Source organism: Lytechinus variegatus, chromosome 1 (genome assembly GCF_018143015.1).
Source record: "Lytechinus variegatus isolate NC3 chromosome 1, Lvar_3.0, whole genome shotgun sequence".
Taxonomy (NCBI): domain Eukaryota; kingdom Metazoa; phylum Echinodermata; class Echinoidea; order Temnopleuroida; family Toxopneustidae; genus Lytechinus; species Lytechinus variegatus.
The window spans coordinates 38,876,829-38,900,679 of NC_054740.1; the positions used below are offsets into that span (position 1 = coordinate 38,876,829).

Genomic DNA, 23,851 nt, shown 5'->3' on the forward strand with positions numbered 1-23,851 from the left:
TGTATTTGTATGGTCGGGTGGGGTATGGATATAATTTTTCAATATTTGTAATATCTCAATGTTTAACTATAAGAATGCTAAACATGTCTTGGTTTAAAAAAGTGAGGGAGGCAGTGACATTGAGCAGAAAAAATTGGGCCGTGCGAATAAGAGCCCTTTTTTCAATTTTATAAAACTAGCTGTTTGTAAGTAACGAAAGACTTCACACACGACTGGCAACTTGAGTTGTGTTTCATAAACACTAATTGTTACAATAACAAAGGCACAACTCCCAGAGTAAATTTATTATCAGATTGAAGGATTTCAATAGCTTTTAACTGTAATTGCAAATTTTTTACAAGTTTTTTTTTACTAGTAAATGGGCCCTTCATCTTGCACTAATTACCGGGGGGGGGGGGCCACTTCCATTCACGAGTGGATACCATGCGCGACCATGGGGTCTCGAAAAGCACCCTAAACACGTAATTTCCATATTCTGAAAATGCACCCCTTAACAAGTATTGGCGTGTGAAACCTTACCCGGTATCGGAAACAAAATGATACTCTTGGCAAATATTCCCTGAAATGAACCCCTAAACAAGTACAGGAATGTTTTATTGTTACGGGTCCTTTGGTAATTGTCGGCTTTACCTTTTTGGTTTAGTACGACCCCACCTTCTACACCTCGTGCAAATAGGACTCTAAACACGTAATTTTCCAAGCGAAATAGATACCCTTTTTTCATTATTTTTGTGTTTTTGACACCCTTTTCACGTTACGTACGTAACGTGCCCTATCGTGAAAAGGACATCCTTTTTACGTGTTTTTTTGGTCGCGCATGGTATCCACTCGTCAATGTAAGTGGCCCCCGGCCCCCGGGACTAATTACTGAGAGATCCCATTCCCAATTTACATGTTTTTCAATATAATGGGAGTAGACTCCCTGTTGCCCTTAAATTTTGAAATATGCATTTAGATGCTGGTTGCCGGAGCTGGTGTGACAAGAGTTTTAGTCTAACGTACGTTACAATCAGATTGTAAAAGCCAATTGGCTTTTAGCTGAAGGGAATCAATATCGATTGAGAATTTGATGTGGCGCTCAAGAACCGGTTCTCAGTCATAAGCATAACTAACAACCCTTAGTAATAGTCCGAAGTGCTATACTCGCTTTTATTTTTTATTTTAACCAAATAGAATTAATTAAATACCCAATTCTCTTACTTTTCATTAGCTGGCTTCTGTTTTATCTTTATTTTGATAGTTTAGCTCTCTCTTTTTTTTGGGGGGGGTGAGATATTCAAACCATAATGCTAAATACTAAAAAAGGGGGATCTTTCTTAAAAAGTAAACGCATAAATTATAATTGGGAACATCCTTCTCGTGCATTTCTCATTCGTGTGCGTACAAGCGCAAGAGGGCGTTTTGCATATTCAAATTAAGATGGCAGCTTGCATGAACACGTTCTGGAGGTTTTCTGCCTTCCAAAAACCGGTTGCGATTTCCTTGGGAAGGTCTTATAGTGGTTGGAGAGCAATAAAACGAAGAAATTATTCTGTGACTACTGATTGGTTAGTATTAATCACTGTGAAGTCGCCTGACTGTGCGTGGAATTGCACCGGGCAGAGACAATCTCGGCCCGGATCGCGGCCCTGCAGGGCAACATGAACGCAACAGCGGGACGAACGAGGCCGCCTGAGCTGTCGGCGTCGCTCACTCATGAGCGCCGCTGCCGAATGAAGGCGGTTGAGGCGCGTGGGCGTGGCCTCGTCTTGAGGAGGACCTTGACAGCTGGCAGCCGTCTGTTTCGAGGATTTTCTAACATATTTTATTTTTTTTATTTTCTCCTCGCAAGGGCGCCGGAAGCGGGGGGGGGCAGGGGGGCACTTGCCCCCCAATGTGCCCCCCTAAAATGAAAGTAGAAAATGATAATTTAAGGACAAAAGTAAATGATGAAGGCACTTTTCTGCCTAAAAATTGTCATTTCCATTGTCAAAAATGAAATATATTTGTCCCTAACGGGGCAATTAAATAATTCATAGCAAGCCTTGCTTCTTTTGACGAATATGTCCCTCTGTGAAACCTTTGATAAGCCCCTTTTCCATCTTATTACAGTGTGATAACATTTAACCTTTTAATTGATACATCTCCAGACTAAAACCGAATGGCAAATTGAAAGTGGTTCACCAATGCATGCTGGCTGTGCATTGTGTCGGCAAACAAACACGCGGTCACCCAGAAACGCTTAGACCGGACCCGATATCACTAAGGCCCCCACTCCACAGAACGGAGACCATTGAAAGACCACTGAGTCTGAAAGACTTGAAATTATTGAGGTCTTCCAGCGGTCTTCAAGATCACTGAAATTTTTCTCTGTGGAATGACTCAGAAAGACCCCCCCCCCAACTGGCCCCAAGAACTCTTGTCTTACTGGTCTTAGAGTAGTCCTCTTGAGATCTTGCAATTGTCTTTTAGAGGTCTTTCATGCAACAAGTGATTTTCAGAATTCTTTCCATGGACTTTGCCTGGTCTTTCAATAATCTCTAATGAGTCTTACAGTGATCTCCGCAAAAATCTTGAGAGACTGCTGAAAGATCATTGAAAGACAAGTCAAGACCTTTGAAGTTCATCGAAAGACCTTTTTCCTGTAAGACCGTTGTAAGACTGTTTAGAACCGTTTCAAAATGTTTTGGAGCCCATGAAGACCACAAAGACTGCTGAAAGATTGATCAGGACTCGTGTAAGACCTCAAAGACCATCGTAGGCTCATTGAGAGACCTCTTAAAGATCAACCAGAATTCAAGGTCTTTCAGCAGTCTTGTTCTCTGTGGAATGGGGGTTTCACGAGCGTGAACGCTATACTCGAGCAACATAATTAAATGATGCTTGAGGGCTTGCATGGTGGTGTGTAGCGGATGTGGTTTATGGTATACACAAAGTGGAGTCTAAATGGAGGAATAGAGGAATAAGATAGAGGAAGAAGTAAAATTGATAGGCGAGAAATTGGAAGATTGAGAGTAGGTCCTAGAGTAACATTTCTTGAAAATGTGTGTAGTTCTGAAAATGACTGTAAAACAGAAAAGGTTAAAGAGGCTTGAGTAGTTGGATTATTGGATAAATGAGAAGATGCTAGCTTGAGTCGGCGAATGGAGTGCAGAGCAGGAGTACTCATCTATCAACTACTCAAGCCTCTTCAACCTTTTCTGGTTTACCATCTTTTTCAGGACTACGCTCAGTTAAACAAAAAAAAAATTACTCGACTATCAACTGTCCACTTCTTCCCCTATGAATTTCACTTCTTCCTCTATCCACTTTTTCGAAAACTCCACATGGTGTACTGTCAACCACATCCACTATTGGAATTAATTTTTTTTCTTCTAAATAATGTTACATAATGTACATCATGAACTGGGGTAGTTTGTTAATCAGTTCACGAGTATTTACAAATGAATATTTCCTGTAATTTGATATTCATAATTTCCTAGTTATGGTCACATATCCCCAGAAAATATGTAAAGAAAAAAGATTTTGAAGGAGTCATGTGCTTCCCAGCCATACTAAACATGCAAACGGAAACACATAAATCAAGTAATGTTTTAAACTTTATTGATTTTCTGAAAAGTTTTAAATTGTTAGACAATTAATCTTGTCATATTTCTTTTTCCTCCTGTTACAAAATATGAAACGTATTGCCCATGCATGGATAACCAATGCTGATGTCAAAAATGATTTGCATAGAATGGGGATTTAAGTGCTTATCGACGTCTGCCACGTCAGAACAGTTTGACATTTTGAATTTGAAAAGACATTAGAATTTCTTGTGTTTCTGTTGTTTCGCTTCTTTTGCTTAATACACTCCTTGTTCTGAAATGATATTGCATGAAAAATGAAATTCCTGGTATTTTGAGTCAATATAAGCGTAATACGTAATTTAATTGATCAGACATGAAAACCACGTTCCGAAGCGATCGTTTTGCGCGTAGATTTCGTAGGTTCTCATAAATTATGAGTATAGTCTTTAGTGAATTATATGTTTAATTCTCAAGACATTTATTTTTGAATGCTCTTAGAAACGCAACTTTTATACTCCATTTTTAGCTACACAAAATCCTTACCGTGGGGGGTCCCACACCCTCTCCTGCTCGATCGCTTCGGTATCTCACGCTGTCAAAAATATTGTGCCCCCTTAGGGATTTTGCCCCCCCAAAACTGAAAGTGTTCCAGCGTGCCTGTCTCTTACACAGACGGCTCGCTATCGTGCAGCCACCGGGGGGGGGGGGGGGGAATGCAAAATCCCCCCGATGGGGCCAGGGCACATCGATTTCGGCCTTTATTTCATTATTGAAAAAGAATTGAACCAAAATTAATAGGACCATTTCTTCTCCTTACTACTCGTCCCTTTTCCTTCTGTTTTCTCCTCATCCTCAGCCTCTTCCATCTCCTCCCCCTCGGCCTCTTCCTTCTCTTTTTTCCTTCTCCATGTCCTCCTTTTTCCTCTTCCTTCCCTCCCCTCCCTGTCTCCTCATTGCCCACCTCCTCAGCCTCTTCCTCATTGTTCCTCCTTCCTCTTTCTCCTTTTTTCCTCTTTTCCTCCTCTTGCCATTCCTCTTTCAACTTCTCTTTCTCCTCATCTACTTCCTCACAGTTTTCTTCTTCTCACTATAATTATTTTTAAAGAATTTTCATGTTTTTGATAATTCTATTTCTGTAGTTCATCTGAAGGATGGTCCAGCATGGTTGGCCTCGAGATTCATGCCCAGATACTCTCCAATACCAAACTATTTTCTGCTTCTAAGGCCCAGTTCATGGCACCGCCAAACTCGCTAGTCTCTTTCTTTGATGCCTCTCTGCCAGGTACTCTTCCGGTTAGTATAGTTGTGAGGTATATATTAATACTAGCAATTATTCTATTTGTCAGGTAGTCTGAAGTCTGAACTAACATTACATCGGCTACACCCATTGGTCCTAATTCACAAAGGTAGTTTTGAAAAATGTAGGTTGAACCCATAGTTTATATGCAGATTTCCTGTATGACTTATGCTTCATATCTGAATATAAGAAAATGTCCAAGGCTGATGCGGGTGTTTGTCACAAAGCTCCAAATTGACACCAGTTGCCATTGTTGAGCACGCTATTTTCTTCATGATACCACTCTTCAAAACAGTGGACTCGTGAATAAAAGCATGTTAACCATGGCAACAGGTGTAAATTTGCAACACTGTGACAAAAGTGTGCATCAGCATTGGTCATTGTTTATTATATACGGTAAATAGGTGTAATTTATACAGGAAATTTGTATAAACCGTGGGTTTGACCGATGGTTTTGAAAACCACCTTTGTGAATTCTGGCCATTTGGTCTCTACTACCGAACTAGTCTATTCTCAAGCCCCGATGGTCTAATTTTCACTGTGCATACAAGCAGTTAGTCAACTTGTTAGATACTCTAATACCACATGGACTTTGTCGTCTAATATCAATTTTGTATAATAGCTGTTGGTAGGCTTATATTCACATGGTCTACATGTATTTGTATGTATTATAGTCTAATATCACTTGGGCTACACCGATTTGGTGTATTAATTTGATCCAATTGCTGATCTACCCCGGGGGGGCCACTTCCATTCACGAGTGGATACCATGCGCGACCATGGGGTCTGGAAAAGCACCCTAAACACGTAATTTCCATATTCTGAAAATGCACCCCTTAACAAGTATTGGCGTGTGAAACCCTACGCTTAACAAGTATTGGAAACAAAACGATACTCTTGGCAAATATTCCCTGAAATGAACCCCTAAACAAGTACAGGAATGTTTTATTGTTACGGGTCCTTCGGTCGTCGGCTTTACCTTATTTGGTTTAGTACGACCCCACCTTCTACACCTCGCGCAAATCGGACTCTAAACACGAAGTGTTGGGGCAAAAAGGACATCCTTTATAAAACATTTTAATTTTGTTTTATCATCCCGACAATTTCGACCCTAAACACGTAATTTTCCTAGTGAAATAGATACCCTTTTTTCATTATTTTTGTGTTTTTGACACCCTTATCACGTTACGTACGTAACGTGCCCTATCGTGAAAAAGACATCCTTTTTACGTGTTTTTTTGGTCGCGCATGGTATCCACTCGTCAACGTAAGTGGCCCCCCCGGGTGGTCTACACTTGGTCTAGTACCTACCATTTCTAATTCTCATTTTGGTATAAAGCCCAGGTGGTTTCATTTCCATTTTTTTTGTGCATGAATTTGAAACTGATTCATAAATGGACCAAGTGGTTTATACAAAATGGTGGTTGTCTAACTGGAAATAAGACAAAAGGGAAATAGGCTAGATGGCATTAGACAAAATGATTAGTAGACAAACTGGTTTAGCCAAACTAGGACTGTTCATTAGGATTCTCAAGTGTAGAGGGTAGTCAAATGGGCAAGATATTGAGAAATTTGAAGAAAATATAATTACCATTCTGTAAAAAAAACCATCACTTTAATGGCATTATAATTTCATATTTATAATCTTATTTGTGAACAGTTAGAGCAGGGAGCCTCCACCCAATCTGAAACCCAACCAGTTTTTTTCTCCTGTTAATTTCCATGGCATGGTATCAGGCAAAAAAAAAATGTTCACTTAAAAATTCACTCATGACAACCCTGTCTTTGTATTCGGGTAATAGTAACCTTTTATGTTTTTGTTTCTGTAGGGGGCAACTCCCTTAGTAATTCGGCAAAGCAGCTTTCTGCCATATCAACGCCAAGCTGGCATATAACCGATTACATATGAAACATTTTACGTCTAGATCAATCAGTCATAGTGACTGACTATTGTAGATGACATAAATTAGTCTCGGCCTTAAAACAGTTTGGTTAAAGTGGAGATAATGGCAGAAAAGCAGCAACTCAAATCAAGCAAAAAGGGACAAGAAGTGAAACTATGGGAGACGCAAATAAACTAATCTGAAGCAGAAGAAGTCTGGTTGTGCACTGATTTAACCGCCAGAATAATTTTCCCCGGCTCAACTCATCGTCATTGAACAATATATTTGAATTAGGACAACAAACAAATCTAAATAAAGATAATGGAAGGATCAATCTTTCCTTCTCTTTTTTCATCTTCATTCCTTGTCTATTAATTTATGATTCCCCAAGAAAGCTGGCTGTGGACAACTTTCTTATATTTTTTTTTCTGTCAGTTGTGAAATATTTACATTTTTACCTCTCTCCCTTGGAAATTTCATTCTTGAATATTTTTTTTTTTAAACATACACGCATACATGTGTAAGATGGTTATTATGTCATTTTCTTATCTCTTTTATTTTCTTTAATTTTTGTTTTCTTCAGCTGTTTTACATTTCTGTTCAGTCTAGACTTGAGTTCATTTGAATTTCTTTTTAGCACCACCCTTGCAGTCTGAACTTGGGTTATATGAGTTTAATGGTATTCAGTTGCTATTCATTCATTCTACTCTGAATTCCTTTCCTCTCATTCTCTTTTGTCATCTTCATTCCTTCTCTATTCAGGTGTTCCATTCATTCCATCCCTCACCTGTCTCCTTATTTTCCATTTTCATTATTACATAGTCACCCAGACATCTTTATCATCTTCACCTCCGTACTCCTCATTGGTTTACCTTATGAATTGGGTTCTTCCATTCTCTTTACTTTGATTGGTTCTTATTCCTGATCTAAATATATGTAAATTGTTCAATGGCCATGAGTTGAGCTGGGGCAAAGTATTCCAGCAGTTGAATTAGTGAACAACTAGACTTCTTCTGCTTCAGTTGATTTTATTTGCATCTCCTATAGTTTCTCTTCTTTTTCCCCTTTGGCTGATGGTTGTAATAGATTGATGATTTGAGTTGCTGCTCAGAACTTCTTATTTCCTACCCTTCATCAACTTATAATTTTAACATCCTAACACATGTATGTGATCATGACGTACCATGTTGGATCCCTGTCGTTGCAGGTCTTGAATAGACGATGTGTGGAAGCGGGTGTACTGACAGCTCTAGCCCTCTCTTGCTCTATCAACATGCGTTCAGTCTTTGATCGTAAACACTACTTCTATGCTGATTTACCGGTAAATCCCTTCAGAATGTTGTCCTTTTGTTCAATTAGTGAAAGTAGCATAATTAAGATATCACAGTTTAAGTAATGTATTTTTATATTTTGTAATTATCAGTCAAATTGATTGTAGCCAAGTTGATTATTTTATAATGTATATTTCATTGTTATCCAATCCTTAATAAAAAAATCATTGACAAATCCAATTCCTTGGCCCCATATTTTATTGCATCCCTTCCGATACTCTCCCCTCCTCTTCTCCCTCCTCACCTTCTTCCTTTTTCATTTCCTCTGTCGTTACCTTCTTTTCTATTCCTCCCCACTTCCTTTCCTTATTCTTTCCCTTTCCTCTGTCTTCCGTTTGCACCATATTACACTTTTCTGCTCCTATCTCTTTCCTCATTTACTCTTCTCATTCTTTCTGCTTTCCTCCTCCCTTTATTCATCTTCCTCTCCCATTCGATTTCCTCCAATTCCTTTCCTCTCCCTCTTCCCGACCAACCCCATTGCCCTCTTTCCCATTCCCATTTCCCCCTTTATTTCTGTCTCTTTCCCCCTTGTCCTGTCTTCATTCCCCTTATCCTCTTTCTCTCCCCTACCCCCTTCCTACCCCCTTCCTTCTACTCTCCTATCCCACCTTCGCCCTTCTGGCATCATCAACACTCCCCTTATGCATAATTTCTCATTGGTATTTCATGGACCCCCCCTCCATCCTGCAGGCAGGTTACCAGATAACCCAGCAGAGACTTCCCCTAGCAGTCGATGGGCGTGTGGAGTTCACCCTCTTTGACGAGAGACGGAAAAAGCCACCATCTCATCGGTCAGTCCGCATCAAGCAGATCCAGTTGGAACAAGACAGTGGAAAGAGTTTACATGATGAGGATAATGCGGAGACTTTAGTGGATTTGAATAGAGCAGGTAGGAATCTTTTTTTTTTATTCCCTGTTCATCAAATCATGTTTTTATTTTCCTCTTTCTTTCTCTTTTTCCCATCTTCCATTTCCTCATGCTTTTTCCTCCAGCTATTAAGTATAATTAATCTTCTGCTACCTCTACTGCTACTTCTACTTCCACTTCTACATTTCTACTTAACTACTTCTACTTACCTTGATACTGCTTTTACTGCTTCTTATGTGATTACTTCCACTTTTACTACTACTGCTACTACTACTACTACTAATACTTCTACTACTACTTCTGCTACTTCTACTACATCTCTAGACTTCTGCTTTTGCTCCTTCTCCTCATACCCTTCTGATGACCCCTACCCCAACTTCTATCCCAAGTTTTGTGTAGCCTTTCTTTCCCTTAAAGCAGTGTCTGCTGCGTCTCTTCAACGTTTGGTCTAAATCAATTAGTGGCCAATTCTTATCTAGCAGTCCTACTCATACAACAATCCACCTCTTGTTTTATATCAGGAGTTGGTCTCATGGAGCTGGTGACAGAGCCTGACCTAACAGATGGCACAGACTCGGCAGCTATGGTAAGGGAACTACAGCTTCTGCTTCAGGCTCTTGGGACATGCGACGGCAAGATGGATGGTAAGCAACTGTTAAAAGTTACTGGAATCCTTGCATCTGATTGACTCGGAACAAATTAGTCAGTTAACATCGCAGGGAAGATTGTGAAACATCCCCTGTGAGGAGTATTTCATTTAAAAGAAAAGCACTCGTACTGATAAAGCATAAAATGATTTTTATTTTAAGTTATTTTAATCTTTTTTTATAAACAAGAAATAATCAATTCTTAATTCACCACTAGAGGGCTCCCTCCGAGTTGACGCCAACGTATCAGTCCATCGCCCTGGTGAGCCTCCAGGCGTGAGGTCAGAGGTGAAGAACATCAATAGCATCCGCTTTGTGAAACAAGCTGTAGGTGAGTACTCTACATAGTTTTATCTATTGGAATGCCTTGAATGCTCGATTGTTTGTCAAGATAGCCATGCTAAAGCTATACAAATGTTGCATATTATGATTATAATTATAACTGAGTGTTGATCCAGGATTTTGCCTTGAGGTCATTATGTTGTGAGATGCACAGAGGTATAAGGTTTGCGATTTGGTTTGGATGAGGGATCATGTTTTAGGGTTAGCGGAAGTGCTTGGTATAGGGAGAAGTGGTTCCAGGGGATGGGGCAAAGGGGCCCCTGACTCTTTAGACCCCTTTTTGCTAATTTCTCTTCTAGTAACCTTTGACATTTTCATTTACTTATTCAAAAGCTGTTGTACACTACTCTTTTATGAATGGCCCAACTGTTGAATCAGCAATATTAATAGGCTTCAAATTTCTCTGTTCACTTCACCCAGATTTTGAAATCAAGCGACACATAAAACTACTGGAAAGGGGCGAGAAGATTCACTACGAAACCAGGGCATTTGATAATTCACTCGGGTAAGTCACAATGTTGAATTTCCTCTTGGACTAATCTAGTCTAGGATAAGTTAATCATTCATCCGTCAAGTTAACCCACCATATTATCTATTGTCTTCTTTATAACACCAAAAACTGATAAATCCACAATACACATGATACGATACTGTCCATTGTCTACTTAGGGTTTTGAAGGAGAAGCAGGATCAGATAGACTACTGGTTCATTACAGAACCCAAACCTTGCACCCCCTATTGTTGACAATAACGCCACCATATTTTCCACTTTTTACCTTAGGATCACGGTACCAATGAGAGAGAAGGAGGGTCAGATAGACTACCGGTTTATGGCAGAGCCCAACCTTCCACCCCTCATCCTTCATGACAACACCACCATACACCGATCCTCTCAGCCTCTCAGGGCAATCAACGTGGATACCTTGAGGAATAGCTTACCTGAGCTCCCGAGGTCTAGAAGACAAAGACTAGCAGATCAGTATGGCATGCCACTGGATGTTGCCCACCAATTACTTGTAAGTATGAATGTGCCCTCCCACTTTGTGAATAACTACTTGGGCTAATTAACCTTTTGAATACTGGGATCACCTAGTTCCAGAAGGCAATGTGTTAACCCATTAAATACTGAATTCTGTAATTCGGTCAGGTTTTGTACTGAGATCACCTGGTTCCAGTAGGCAATGGATTAACCCATTAAATACTGAAGTCTGTCAGGTTTTGTACTGAGATCACCTGGTTCCAGTAGGCAATGGGTTAACCCATTAAATACTGAATTCTGACATTCTGTCAGGTTTTGTACTGAGATCACCTGGTTCCAGTAGGCAATGGATTAACCCATTAAATACTGAATTCTGTAATTCTGTCAGGTTTTGTACTGAGATCACCTGGTTCCAGTAGGCAATGGGTTAACCCATTAAATACTGAATTCTGTAATTCTGTCAGGTTTTGTACTGAGATCACCTGGTTCCAGTAGGCAATGTGTTAACCCATTAAATACTGAATTCTGACATTCTGTCAGGTTTTGTACTGAGATCACATGGTTCCAGTAGGCAATGTGTTAACCCATTGAATACTGAATTCTGTAATTCTGTCAGGTTTTGTACTGAGATCACCTGGTTCCAGTAGGCAATGTGTTAACCCATTAAATACTGAATTCTGTAATTCTGTCAGGTTTTGTACTGAGATCACCTGGTTCCAGTAGGCAATGGATTAACCCATTAAATACTGAATTCTGTAATTCTGTCAGGTTTTGTACTGAGATCACCTGGTTCCAGTAGGCAATGGGTTAACCCATTAAATACTGAATTCTGTAATTCTGTCAGGTTTTGTACTGAGATCACCTGGTTCCAGTAGGCAATGTGTTAACCCATTAAATACTGAATTCTGACATTCTGTCAGGTTTTGTACTGAGATCACATGGTTCCAGTAGGCAATGTGTTAACCCATTAAATACTGAATTCTTTAATTCTGTCAGGTTTTGTACTGAGATCACCTGGTTCCAGTAGGCAATGTGTTAACCCATTAAATACTGAATTCTGTAATTCTGTCGGGTTTTGTACTGAGATCACCTGGTTCCAGTAGGCAATGGGTTAACCCATTAAATACTGAATTCTATCATTCTGTCAGGTTTTGTACTGAGATCACATGGTTCCAGTAGGCAATGTGTTAACCCATTAAATACTGAATTCTGACATTCTGTCAGGTTTTGTACTGAGATCACCTGGTTCCAGTAGGCAATGTGTTAACCCATTAAATACTGAATTCTATAATTCTGTCAGGTTTTGTACTGAGATCACCTGGTTCCAGTAGGCAATGTGTTAACCCATTAAATACTGAATTATGTAATTCTGTCAGGTTTTGTACTGAGATCACCTGGTTCCAGAAGGCAATGTGTTAACCCATTAAATACTGAATTCTGTAATTCGGTCAGGTTTTGTACTGAGATCACCTGGTTCCAGTAGGCAATGGGTTAACCCATTAAATACTGAATTCTGACATTCTGTCAGGTTTTGTACTGAGACCACCTGGTTCCAGTAGGCAATGGGTTAACCCATTAAATACTGAATTCTGTAATTCTGTCAGGTTTTGTACCGAGATCACCCGGTTCCAGTAGGCAATGGGTTAACCTGTTGACTTCTCCATTCGTAATTCTACTTGCTTCTACATGTATGTTTATAACCATCTTATCTTCCAGTCGATCTATTACCCTCTTGGTCTAATAACATTTGGTCTATGTTATTAGATGAACTCTTTAATGAACCAAATTTTCATCTAAGAGTGATAACAAAGTAAACAAAGTGGAAATTAGACCTTTTAAAATCATCCTTTGTAAAAAAAAAAATTTGAATTATTCCTTTGTTAAAGTTTATTCACTAAATCACAAATTTCATATTGTAGAAATCAGGATGCAACTTAATTTGTTCTATGTGTCTTTCTCCCACCTACCAGAGCGAGCCTGGCTTAGTGGAATATTTTGAATCTGTTTTGCAAGAAGACTCTGCTAGAGACAGTAAGAGGGTTTTGAATTGGCTGACCACAGAAGTTCTCAGACACCTCAACCTCAATAACATCTCAGTGAATTACAGGTGTGTCCGTTGTGTGTGTATGTTCTACCTAGGGGCCGTGCCCCAAGGGGATAGCAACCCCCCCCTACATGATTTTAAAGTAATGGGAAAAAAATATATATCTTTAGGAAGTAGGAAGAACAAAGAAGAGGCACAGAAATGGGAAGGCACCTCCCAACATTTTTTGTAGTAGAAAAAAGGAAACAATGGAATAAAATAAAGGACTAAAAGAAAAGAGAGGTGCCCTCCCCCCCCTGGTGATTTTTCAAGTAGTGGAAACAAAACAAAAGATCAAGAAAAAAATAAAGGAAAAGGAAGTCAGTAAATTTTTTAGGTAAATAGCAGCTTTTTTGTGTCTCATTCATTTAGGGAGTTAGGGTCACGGTCACAATCTATGCTATTGAGTGAATCCCCAAACCCTTCCTCCCCCCCCCCCCCATTTCTACGGATTTATACATTTATTTCTATTGAAGAAATGTATTATGAATTGTCTTCAAAAGATATTCTGTATTTTATATCAAATTGAATTTTTCATGTAATTACCATCGATATTTATCAAAATTGTGAGGCATGTACATTATGAATTTGTACTATGTATTCTATTAAGAATAAAATTGAATATGAATTTGAATTCCTACAGCCCGTTACCTGCATCGTCTTTTGGTGAACTCATAGACCTGATGCAGAGTGGAGCAATATCAGCAAAGACTGGAAAGACCCTTACCGCAATGGTATTTGATGGAGATACCAGAAGTTTGACAGAGGTATGTACGTTTTGTGATTTGTCTTCATATTTTTGTGTTTGTACCGCAAGAGTCTAATTGTTACTTCAAGACTTTATCACGAAGTATGAATCTCACTGGTCCTTTGTTTGAAAATTTTTGCTTGTAACCATACTTGTACTATCCATGAATCTGCACTAATGTAGGCAATATTGGCATAGTTATTACCTCAAAATTTGTCATCGCAATATATAAATAACTTACATATAACAAACAGAATTTTTGCCCAGCTTCAGTGTCCCTCCCCCCCCCCCTGCATCTCCCCCATTTTGGCTAATTATGGAAAACTTTGCTCGACAACTTTATTGATTTTAGTAAATTAAGAGGCTTTTATAGGAGGAGATTATAATTTGTTTAACAAATTTTCGGCATTACTCCTATTTGTTTAAGATCAGTATGCTCAATCTGTAATGAAAATCACAAGATCAGTATGCTCGATCTGTATGAAAATCATAATTCATAAGTCAGAAAAAATTGGAACCAGCGGGATTCGAACCTGCCATCTACTGCTTTCCGGGCAGCGACTCAACCACCAGGCTATTCTGGTTCACGGTTAAGCCACGATGAACTGGAATTCAAATACCCTCGATCCTCTTCTTTCTGACTCATTACTATTCAAATGCCGTCCGCCGTGGACAATAGATAGTAAATTAAGAGGCTTTTTATAGGAGGAGATTATAATTTGTTTAACAAATTTTCGGCATTACTCCTATTTGTTTAAGATCAATATGGAATTGTACCATAATAATCCATTGAATGATTCTTTTGATAACAGATCATTGAAGAGAATGGATGGGGATTGATTACAGATGAACCCACAATAAGGCAGATATGTGAGAGAATCATTAACAGCAACACAGAAACAGTGAGTACAGGATTTTATGGTAATATCTTACTGGGGGGGGCTTGAAGTATACTTAACAAAAGATAATGTATGCTTTGGCATAGCAACGCACCTGGCTCTTTGCATAATCTTTTGAAAGTGCTTTTATTCTTTGGAAGGCCCCCCCTCCCGTTATGGTCGGTATAAGTTGCGGTGATCTGAAATTGTATTCATCTATATATGCCTTCCAGTTTCGAAACGGGAAACTTACTTGAACAACAAGAACTAGGAAAATATGGTATTAAATGTTTAGAAATGAGAATCAGTTACGTGAAACAGTTATGATAGAAATCTGCTTAAGTATGTTATGCTCAATCAAAACAGGTATGCTATCCCCCTCCTTAAATTCAGTTGACTAGGGGTCCATTCCATAAAACTCAGTATGTTATCTTTGTGATCCAATGGTAACTTCACTAGAATGTTTGATTTTGATTGGCTGTTGCACATGACCATGATAGCTAGTGTTGGGTGGCAAACAGTAATGGTAACTTTCATGTAACATGGCTCTGAACGGCTAAATGATGGAGTGATGGGATAAATGATTTAATAGTTTTGACCCATTTTACCTCAAAAACTATAATTGATCATGCTTCAGATAGAAGGAATGATATGTATTTGTCATAATGTATTGAGATTAATGTTATCTACCATTGATGTGCTTGTTTAGGTGGAGGAGTATCACCGTGGCAACAAGAAGGCCATCAACAGACTGATGGGCAATGTACAGAAAGAGACGCAGGGCAGGGTCGACCCAAGCATTGCCATAGCAACTCTCAAACAACTGCTGAAGCCACGGTGACGATTGGTAATGCAAAGAAAAAGACGCTGGAAAGGGTCGGGCCGAGCATTGCTGTAGTAACCTTCAAACAACCGCTGAAGCCGAGGTGACACTCTTCATTGTTTGCCTGCTGTTGGTAAATGTGTGATGAATCAATGAAAAGTCACTCCCTCTGGGTACTTTCTAAGCTGAAGTGAACTAGTAGTTGTTAAAAGCTACTGAAATCCTTGCATCTGATTGGCTCAGAGCAACTTTGTCAGTGGAAAGCACCGAGAAGAAGCTCCGTGAAACGCTTCCCGGTCTTAGATGGTCATAAAAAGTTCTTGGGAAGAGGGAGGGAAAAAAGTTCCTGGAGTTTGTTGTAAGATTATTGAAGTTAAAATTGCTTTATGCATTTATGTCAAAAGTGGGATATGTACAGATAAGCCGGAATTCACGGAGGTGAAAATGATTTCATGCATTGATAATGCTTAATTCAGCATGGATATTTAGAATGCATTCAGTAAAATGAATGTGGCGTTTTATCACAGTGAGCGGAATCAATGCTTGTTACCTAGATTATAGCATTAATGAGCCTTCTATTAAGATTAATTAACATAAATAGCTGTCTCATCAATATAGTAACCTTTCAAGCTTTAGTGTTGCTCTCTTATGCACCCATTATTGGACTCTTCATATTTTCTCTGAATGAAGTGTAATTTTGGATTAACTCTACATAAACCATGGTTTTAAACCAATCACTTTGTGAATACGGACCTTTGCGTTTGTTGCAAACTGCTAAGTGTGCGTCACACTTGTCATGATTCTGAATATGAAAATGAATTGCTTCTTCCGTCCACTGGTAGCAAAGAATATGCAAAATATTTAAGTGAAGATGTTAGAGGGCAGCATAGCAAGCAGCACATGATTTCTCACTCCCTGCTAATGATTTTTGTGCAATTGTGAATGGTCGACATAATATTATTAATAATAAATGTCATATTTATCCATGGTATCCACTTCAGTTTCGAAATCTGTTCTACCAGCGTGCCCTGATTTACATGATAACGTTATTACCTGCGCTGCCTATGCTGATGAAGTGGATACGCAGTTTAGAATTTTTTTCGTTATAATGATCAGGAAGCATATCGCGCTTGAAATCAAAATAATCCAAACTTGAATCGCGGGAATGGATTGTGTATTTAGACTTTAAAAAAGGGATGATTCAAACCTCATGTTATTTTCTTTACAGATTATTATCTCACTTAACCAGGAATGGAAGTGCAAAGTGCCAGTGGAATGTTGATAATTTTATTTCGTAATTCTCCTGGAGAAATTACAGGAGATCCCGCCAGCGCATGCGCAGTCATTACGTTCGCAGCATTGATTTTGCAGTCATTTTGGGTAAGATAAAAAAAAAATTCTTACCCTTCTTCGAGCTGGTTGCTGGAATTAATGTGCTAGAACCCTTTTCTTTAACACCCTCCTTCTGACATCGACATTGGTTTCGAGTTGGAGTACTTCGCGACGGAAATTAGATCATGAATCATGATCTCTTGAATGTGGATACCAGCCCGCCGGCGACTTGGTTGCAGCGGAGTGCGGTTTCTCCACCGGCCAGACGACGTGTTTTCGGAATACGTGGCTTGAGTCAAGGAATTGCGTCCGAGTGTCTTCATCCTCTGGAATGTTAGCACGAAGTGCTTAGCCACATCTTGAGTGTCTGTGGAAGAGTAGGTCAAGGATAGAGCAAAGATATGGAATCAAGCGCACCTGTTGTAGTAATTCCTGTGCACGAATGTGACCAGATTCAGTAAGGAGATGTTCTGCTCCACTTTCACTAATGAAAGTACCTATGGCACCATAGAAGGCCAACTTCAAGTGGAAGTTACCAAGCATGATAAGTATAACTTATCAAACAATGATGCATCCAGTGCTTGGATGGAGTAGGTTATATTATTGAAGAAAATGAAATACTTTGCTCTTCTCCATGGTAAATTTTTTCTACAATCATCCACAGTTCTCCTTTCCTCGTTCACCCTGCTCGGAATTTCTGGTATCCTCTTCGAAGCTGTTGCCATCATGCTGGCAGTCAGTACCTGTGAAATAGCACAAACTATCACCTCTTTCTGTGGTGTGGCCTTGAACAGCAATATCATGACCTTCAGAAAAACGACTCGCGCACCCACAATAATTTTTTGTGAATTTCTCGAGCAAGTGAAAGGCTGTTTTTTACTTTAAGCTTTCGTAAGGAAAAATCATGCCCCATGTCTGTGCGCCAATTAATTTTACACACAAAATCATTCAACTATTTAATTAAAAAGATTACATTTTCTAATTAGGCCAGTCTTTGCGCAGAAAAGTCAGACCCTAAATTAAATTTTAATATACAAATTTTGACTTGATAACGCACCATACTAGTAAACACCCCAGCTCTATTACTAGATGGGTTTCATTTTGTAATGAGACCCCCCAAAGGCTAGGAGTGAACATTAGCACTCAATGACTCCAACATCCAATTTTTTGCGTGTACTCCACTTAATAATGTCAGTCTGAAACTGTTAGGATATTCCAGCACTTAAGTTAGGATTATCTTCTGTCTTAGAGATATCTTTGAAAGACGATCTATTATCCCTTCGTTGCAGCTTTCTGGGTAACCAAGCATGGGACTACCCCTCGTTTCTCACTAGAGCCTACACTTAAGGCTACCATTCCCATCAAATATTTATTACATTTTGAGGCAGAGGACTTTGAGATCCTGTAGGTGAATTGTTCACAGACAACTAAGGTACTTTGATTGTGATCAATCCCATGATTCTGAAGTGAAGAGTAACTTTTTCTGAAATTATCTGCTTTTATAAACAAATGGTTACTTTGCCCATCTCATAAGTTTTTACACAAATGCACATTGACATATTTCAATTCTCAACAACCAATCAAGTTAAAAGAAGCATGGTAGGTTCATCTACTAGTACTGTACTACCACTGGAAAAGAATAGATTTACCTCCCTGTCCCTGCCCTGCCTGTGCTGTGAGTGTGATAAAGTGTAATTTTCAGAAGCTGTTGACTATCATGAATGTTGTTGACTAAGCTTTCGTCAGGAAAAATCGTGCCCCATGTCCGTACACCAATTCATTTTACACACAAAAATCATTCAACTATTTTAATTTTAAAAAATTACATTTTATAATCAGGCCAGTCCCTGCCCTGCCTGTGCTGTGCTGTGAGTGTGATAATGTGTAATTTTCAGAAGCTGTTGACTATCATGAATGTTGTTGACTAAGCTTTCGTCAGGAAAAATCGTGCCCCATGTCTGTACACCAATTCATTTTACACACAAAAATCATTCAACTATTTTAATTTTAAAAAATTAGATTTTCTTAGGCCAGTATATGCACAGAAAAGTCAGACAATTAATATACAAACTTAACTTGATAACTCACCATACTAGTAAACACCCCAGGTCTATTACTAGATGCATGATTTTCATTTTGTAATGAGCTCCCCCCCCCCCTGAAGCTAGAAGTGAACATTAGCACACTAGCACTCAATGACTCCAACATCCAATTTTTTTGCATGTACTCCACTTAATAATTTCCTTACCTTTGAATCTTGTGTTGGTCTGTAGCTGTTTGGCTATTCAAGTACTTTAGTTAGGGTTATCTTCTGTCTTGGGGATATCTTTGAAAGAAGACCTATTATCCCTTCGCTGCAGCTTTCTCGGTAACCAAAACATGGGACTACCCCTCGTTTCTCACTAGAGCCTACACTTAAGGCTACCATCCCCATCAAGTATTTATTAGATGTTGAGGCAGAGGACTTTGAGGTCCTGTAAGTGAATTTTTCACAGACAACTACTTTGATTGTATCAATCCTATGATTCTGAAGTGAAGAGTAACTTTTTCTGAAATTCTTATCTGCTTTTTTAAACGAATGGTTACTTTGCTCATCTTATATATAAAGTTTCTTACAAATGCACATTGACATATTTCAATTTTCAACAACCAATCATGTTAAAGAAAATGGATTGATTTAACTAAAATGTAAGAGTCCAATTCATCAGAGAAACCAATGAGAAATAAGAGAGTGAAGACGATAAATAATATAGACGATTATGTAATAATATGAGAGTGAAAACTAAGGAGTCCAGAGAGGAATGGAATGGATGAATTACCCGAATAGGCAAAAAATAAAGATGACAATAAAGAACGAAATTGAAGATATTCAGCGAGAACAAGAATGCAAGAATAAATAACACTGAATAACATTAAACTCCTACAACCTAAGTTAAGACTACAAGGACAATTATGAAAAAAATGCAAATGAATTGAAGTCTAGACTGTCCAGTATGGAAAATTACACAGGGACTGTTGCTTTGTACATAATTTGCCATGAGTCTTATTGTATTTTTAGCGATTGTCCAGTGACATTATTGCATGCCCTGGCCTTCCATCAAGTGCACAGCGGCCTGTCTCCTACCAGTATGCCAAGGGATTTGGGCTAACTCCCCAGTGGATCACCCTCTTTGCAGCCTTAATATCTGCGCCAATCCCAAATGCAACAGTACTTTATGAGACACAAGAGGCTGGACTATTTAAAAGATTTAAGAATTGTCTCTTGTTGATTCCTTGATAGCTTTCCATGACAGATGCCAACTCTTCAAGGTATTTTTGGAAGAAAACTAATTTCTCCTTTTTCTTGCGGAAAATATGTCAGGTTTTGGGAACGCCATCTCTTTTCGTGAAGCTCTTTGAGGTAGCAACCTTTTGTACCCTGAGGGAACCAGTTTATGTCATATTAATTATGCAGTGACAGAGCAGTTCATGCACATTTTTTCTTGAAGTACGCTTTGTACGTAATTTCCATGAGTCTTATTGTATTTTCAGAGCCAAGCGATTGTCCAGTGATTGCATGCCATGGTCTCCCATCACGTGCACAGCGGCCTGTCTCCTACCAGTATGCCAAGGGATTTGGGCTAACTCCCCAGTAGATCACCCTCTTCACAGCTTTGATATCTACGCCCATGCCAAATGCTTAAGTTCTTTATGAGACACAAAGAGGCTGGACTATTTGAAAGATTTAAGAATTTTTCTCTCGTTGATACCTTGATAGCTTTCCATGACAGATGCCAACTCTTGTGTCAAGGTATGTTTAAACGAAAGCAAATTACTTCTTGTTCTTGCAGAAAATGTGGCAGGCTTTGGGAACGGGATCTCTTTTCATGAGGCAGTTTCCTGAGGGAACCAGTTTTTATCCTTGGTCATTTTAGTTCGGTTCATCTTTCTGGAGCAAAAGTGCACAGATCTGGGTATGTCTGCTGACTGACTTTCTGTTCCACAATCTCATTTCATATTGAATGGGTATTTTAGCATATTCTAGGATATATACCACTCCTACTTCTCGTATATAAAAGTGAAGTTTCACAAAATAAATGAGTGTTATATTCCTGTTCATTATACTGATCTGAGAGACCCCATATAGGTTAATATTTTGTTGGTTTTTTTTTTATAATATATTAAAAAATTGATTGAAATATGAGAAACAGGAAAATGATTTTCAATACCTTTTGGAATTCAATATTTGTCTACATTACCCTCTCCAGCTTGTCTATGACTTCATCAACTCTGGGTCATCAGAGATGGGTGCTCTGTCGACAGATATTACTGATGAATTTGACATCGGCGTTGTTCGTACCATCTCCCATCAAGGTCCAAACCGTTCCAGGTTGTCCTCTTTTCATTAGTATTTTCCATCAAATTCAGAAGTTGACCAAGCTGGAATGTCTTTCCTGTCCCAGTCTGTTCTAGACTTCCCCTTTTCATTGTTCCCTGTTTCTACCGTCTATTAGTTCTTCCCGCTCTTTTCTTTCCTCCTCGAGCCTCTTCTTTTTCTCCTCCCCTTTCACTTATAATAGTGGAGAAATGTTTTTCTGTGGCTGTATGAATTTATCTTTGGAGACTCATTACAGTTCTTTTCTTGTTTCTATTCTTTTGAGGGTTTCCTTCTGTCGGCCCTGCCCCCCAGACTCAACCAGCTGCTGCTGAAAAAGATTTTTTTTCTTCAGATTTCCTATTTAAAGTGAGGCCTTTGGTTTGTCAAATTAATTCCTGCACAAAGTGAATGATAGACAAATTTATGATCATTTCTATTTGGAAACAGGGAAATTATTTGATACCTAACTAAGATTCTGTAGCCGACAAAAACATTGCATGAAACAGCACAGTAGTATCACATAGAAATGACGATGTGTAGACAATATGTCGGTGAAATATACATGTACACTGGTGATATTCTTGTAGTAAGGATTGGTAAAGATAAACAGAAATACAATAGTTATTTTAGGCACATTCTCCACGCTGAAATAGAGTTTGTCGATCTTACACCTAATTTTACTCACTTTGTTTGTCATTCAGTTAAAAGCTCAAATTAAACATTGAAAATTGCTTGGAAAATATGAAAGGGAAAGTAGGTGAGGAAGACCATTCAAGAATTCAAATTATCGACAAGAATTTGGTATTTTCGTCAAGATGAATTTGTGTAATTAATGATTTAAAGGTGATGGCAAGAGAGAGCCTGATATATGTCAGTGTTTTTTCGATCGCATCCACGATTTTAATAATTAGATTTAGGAGCAGAGAGCGATTCATCTTGTGCTGCTTTGTTGAGCTCTATCATGCCCAGTGTTTATATACTGAATGTTTTCATTTTCAATATCATCCCCCCTGCTTTCAGTTTGAAGGGGGCATATAGGAACCAGCATGCGGTCGGGCAGATGGTCCATTTCAAATTGACCACTTTTTTTATCATATAGATTAAGATTTATTAAGAAAAAAGACGTATGCCATAATTTTGTTGTAAGCCATAAAGTTTGAGCAAAGTTCAATACTTTTCTGCATGCAAATCAGGTCATTTGGTCCAGTGGTTAAAGCATTGGACTCATAATCGCAAGGTTGTGAGTTCGAATCCCCACTCGGCCATTGTTTCCACTTTTATAAAAAGGCTCGAGAGTAATATCTGTCGTGTATAAGGTGAGCCATAATGACTGATTAACCTAGACGCAAAATGTTTCCTAGGTAATGGGTTATATACCAGCTAGGCGTTTACCAGCAAAATGCTGTCCTGCTGAGTTCCTACGGGAGTTACCAGAAACAGACATTCGTGCGCTTCTGCAAGCAACTGCATGTGAGATACTGTCAATGCGGGCGACCTGCGTGCTTGCACGGAATGCTGTGACAGGGCCTTCAACGAATCATTGAATTTTGGTATATTAATTTTATTTTTCTCTGTGATATTTTGTTCTGCATCATTCAAGTGTGACCTGTAATATTGGTTCGAACTAAATTGTTCTTGACCTATTTTAATTAATGTACTTGATGAAAAGATCTCAAATCATGTACCATGAAATCAATAAAAACTCACTTCCTATCATGTGACTCGAATTGTGTAAATGTGTAGTTCATTGTGCAAATGGGAAAAAATGTAAGAGGCAAGTGAGGGTTCCATGACATTTTTGCTCCGTCAACAATTTCTCCGCACAAAAGTAACGACCAGCTTTATCGTCCCTGGTATTAACACTATGTCAAATGCTTAACCCAACCCTAATCCTAGCATAAAACCCTAACCCTATATCTTAGATGGAATAAAGCACGGAGCAGTTGTCGCTAGAGCAGGGTGTCATGTCACCAAAGTGAGACCTGGGCCCGTCTTACAAAGAATTTTGATTGATCCAATCAATCGTAACTCTATGAAAATCCATCAGTGTCATAATTTTTTCTACAGGAAATTTGCAAATGTCCTTTGTAAACGAGATCACACCAAATTGTCAAGAAATCAATGAATTTATGGATATACATTCATATCTCAAATTAAAAAAATAAAATAAACATGCATTTTATATGTCGACTTTGCTGGCTTTCCATAGTTGCAATTGATTGGATCAGTTGCAATTCTGTAAGACGGGGCCCAGGGTAAACCTGCAGACAAGACAAGGGGCACATTATACGAAGCACGGTGAGTGATAGGACAGTCGATTTGTACAATTGATGGCACATCACGATCAACGTGATCGAGAAGTGTTAAGCTTTGTGTTACTATACCCATTGGCCCGTATTCTGAACTTGGGTTTAAATTAAACCCTGGTTTTAGGTTGTTAACTATGGAGAGCCAATGGGGCACAAATCCCTAACAGTACAAATCAATCCACTTTATTAACTCATGATTTGACACTCAAATTGTTCATAATTGTCTGGGAATGATAAATAAAGTATATATCTTAATTTGAAAGCAAAAGGAAACAAAATAGTTAGACCGTGGTCTTAAGTCAAACCCAACTTCAGAATACGGGCCATAATTTCTAAGATTCACTTACTGTAGTCTAGTTTCTTCACACTTTGCCAAGCAAAAAGCGGTTCAGAGATGATATTTATCAGGCCAAGTGGATCTTA

At 38.8% G+C, this 23,851-nt stretch overlaps 1 protein-coding gene across 2 annotated transcripts; it reads left to right on the plus strand.

Annotated features, from left to right (window-relative positions):
- Positions 1-1,416: 1,416 nt before the first annotated feature.
- LOC121413565 (glutamyl-tRNA(Gln) amidotransferase subunit B, mitochondrial-like) lies at positions 1,417-17,705 on the plus strand. 2 transcript variants are annotated; one of them, XM_041606430.1, is made up of 12 exons: positions 1,417-1,547; positions 4,688-4,841; positions 7,936-8,049; positions 8,753-8,951; positions 9,452-9,574; positions 9,795-9,908; positions 10,340-10,424; positions 10,701-10,935; positions 12,869-13,005; positions 13,625-13,748; positions 14,542-14,631; positions 15,317-17,705. In XM_041606430.1, exons 1-12 carry the CDS (start codon positions 1,420-1,422, stop codon positions 15,446-15,448), a joined length of 1,635 nt encoding a protein of 544 aa, XP_041462364.1. In that variant the 5' UTR covers positions 1,417-1,419; the 3' UTR covers positions 15,449-17,705. The 2 variants fall into 2 exon arrangements, with proteins under 2 accessions (XP_041462364.1, XP_041462373.1); XM_041606439.1 differs by lacking the exon at positions 14,542-14,631.
- Positions 17,706-23,851: the final 6,146 nt, after the last annotated feature.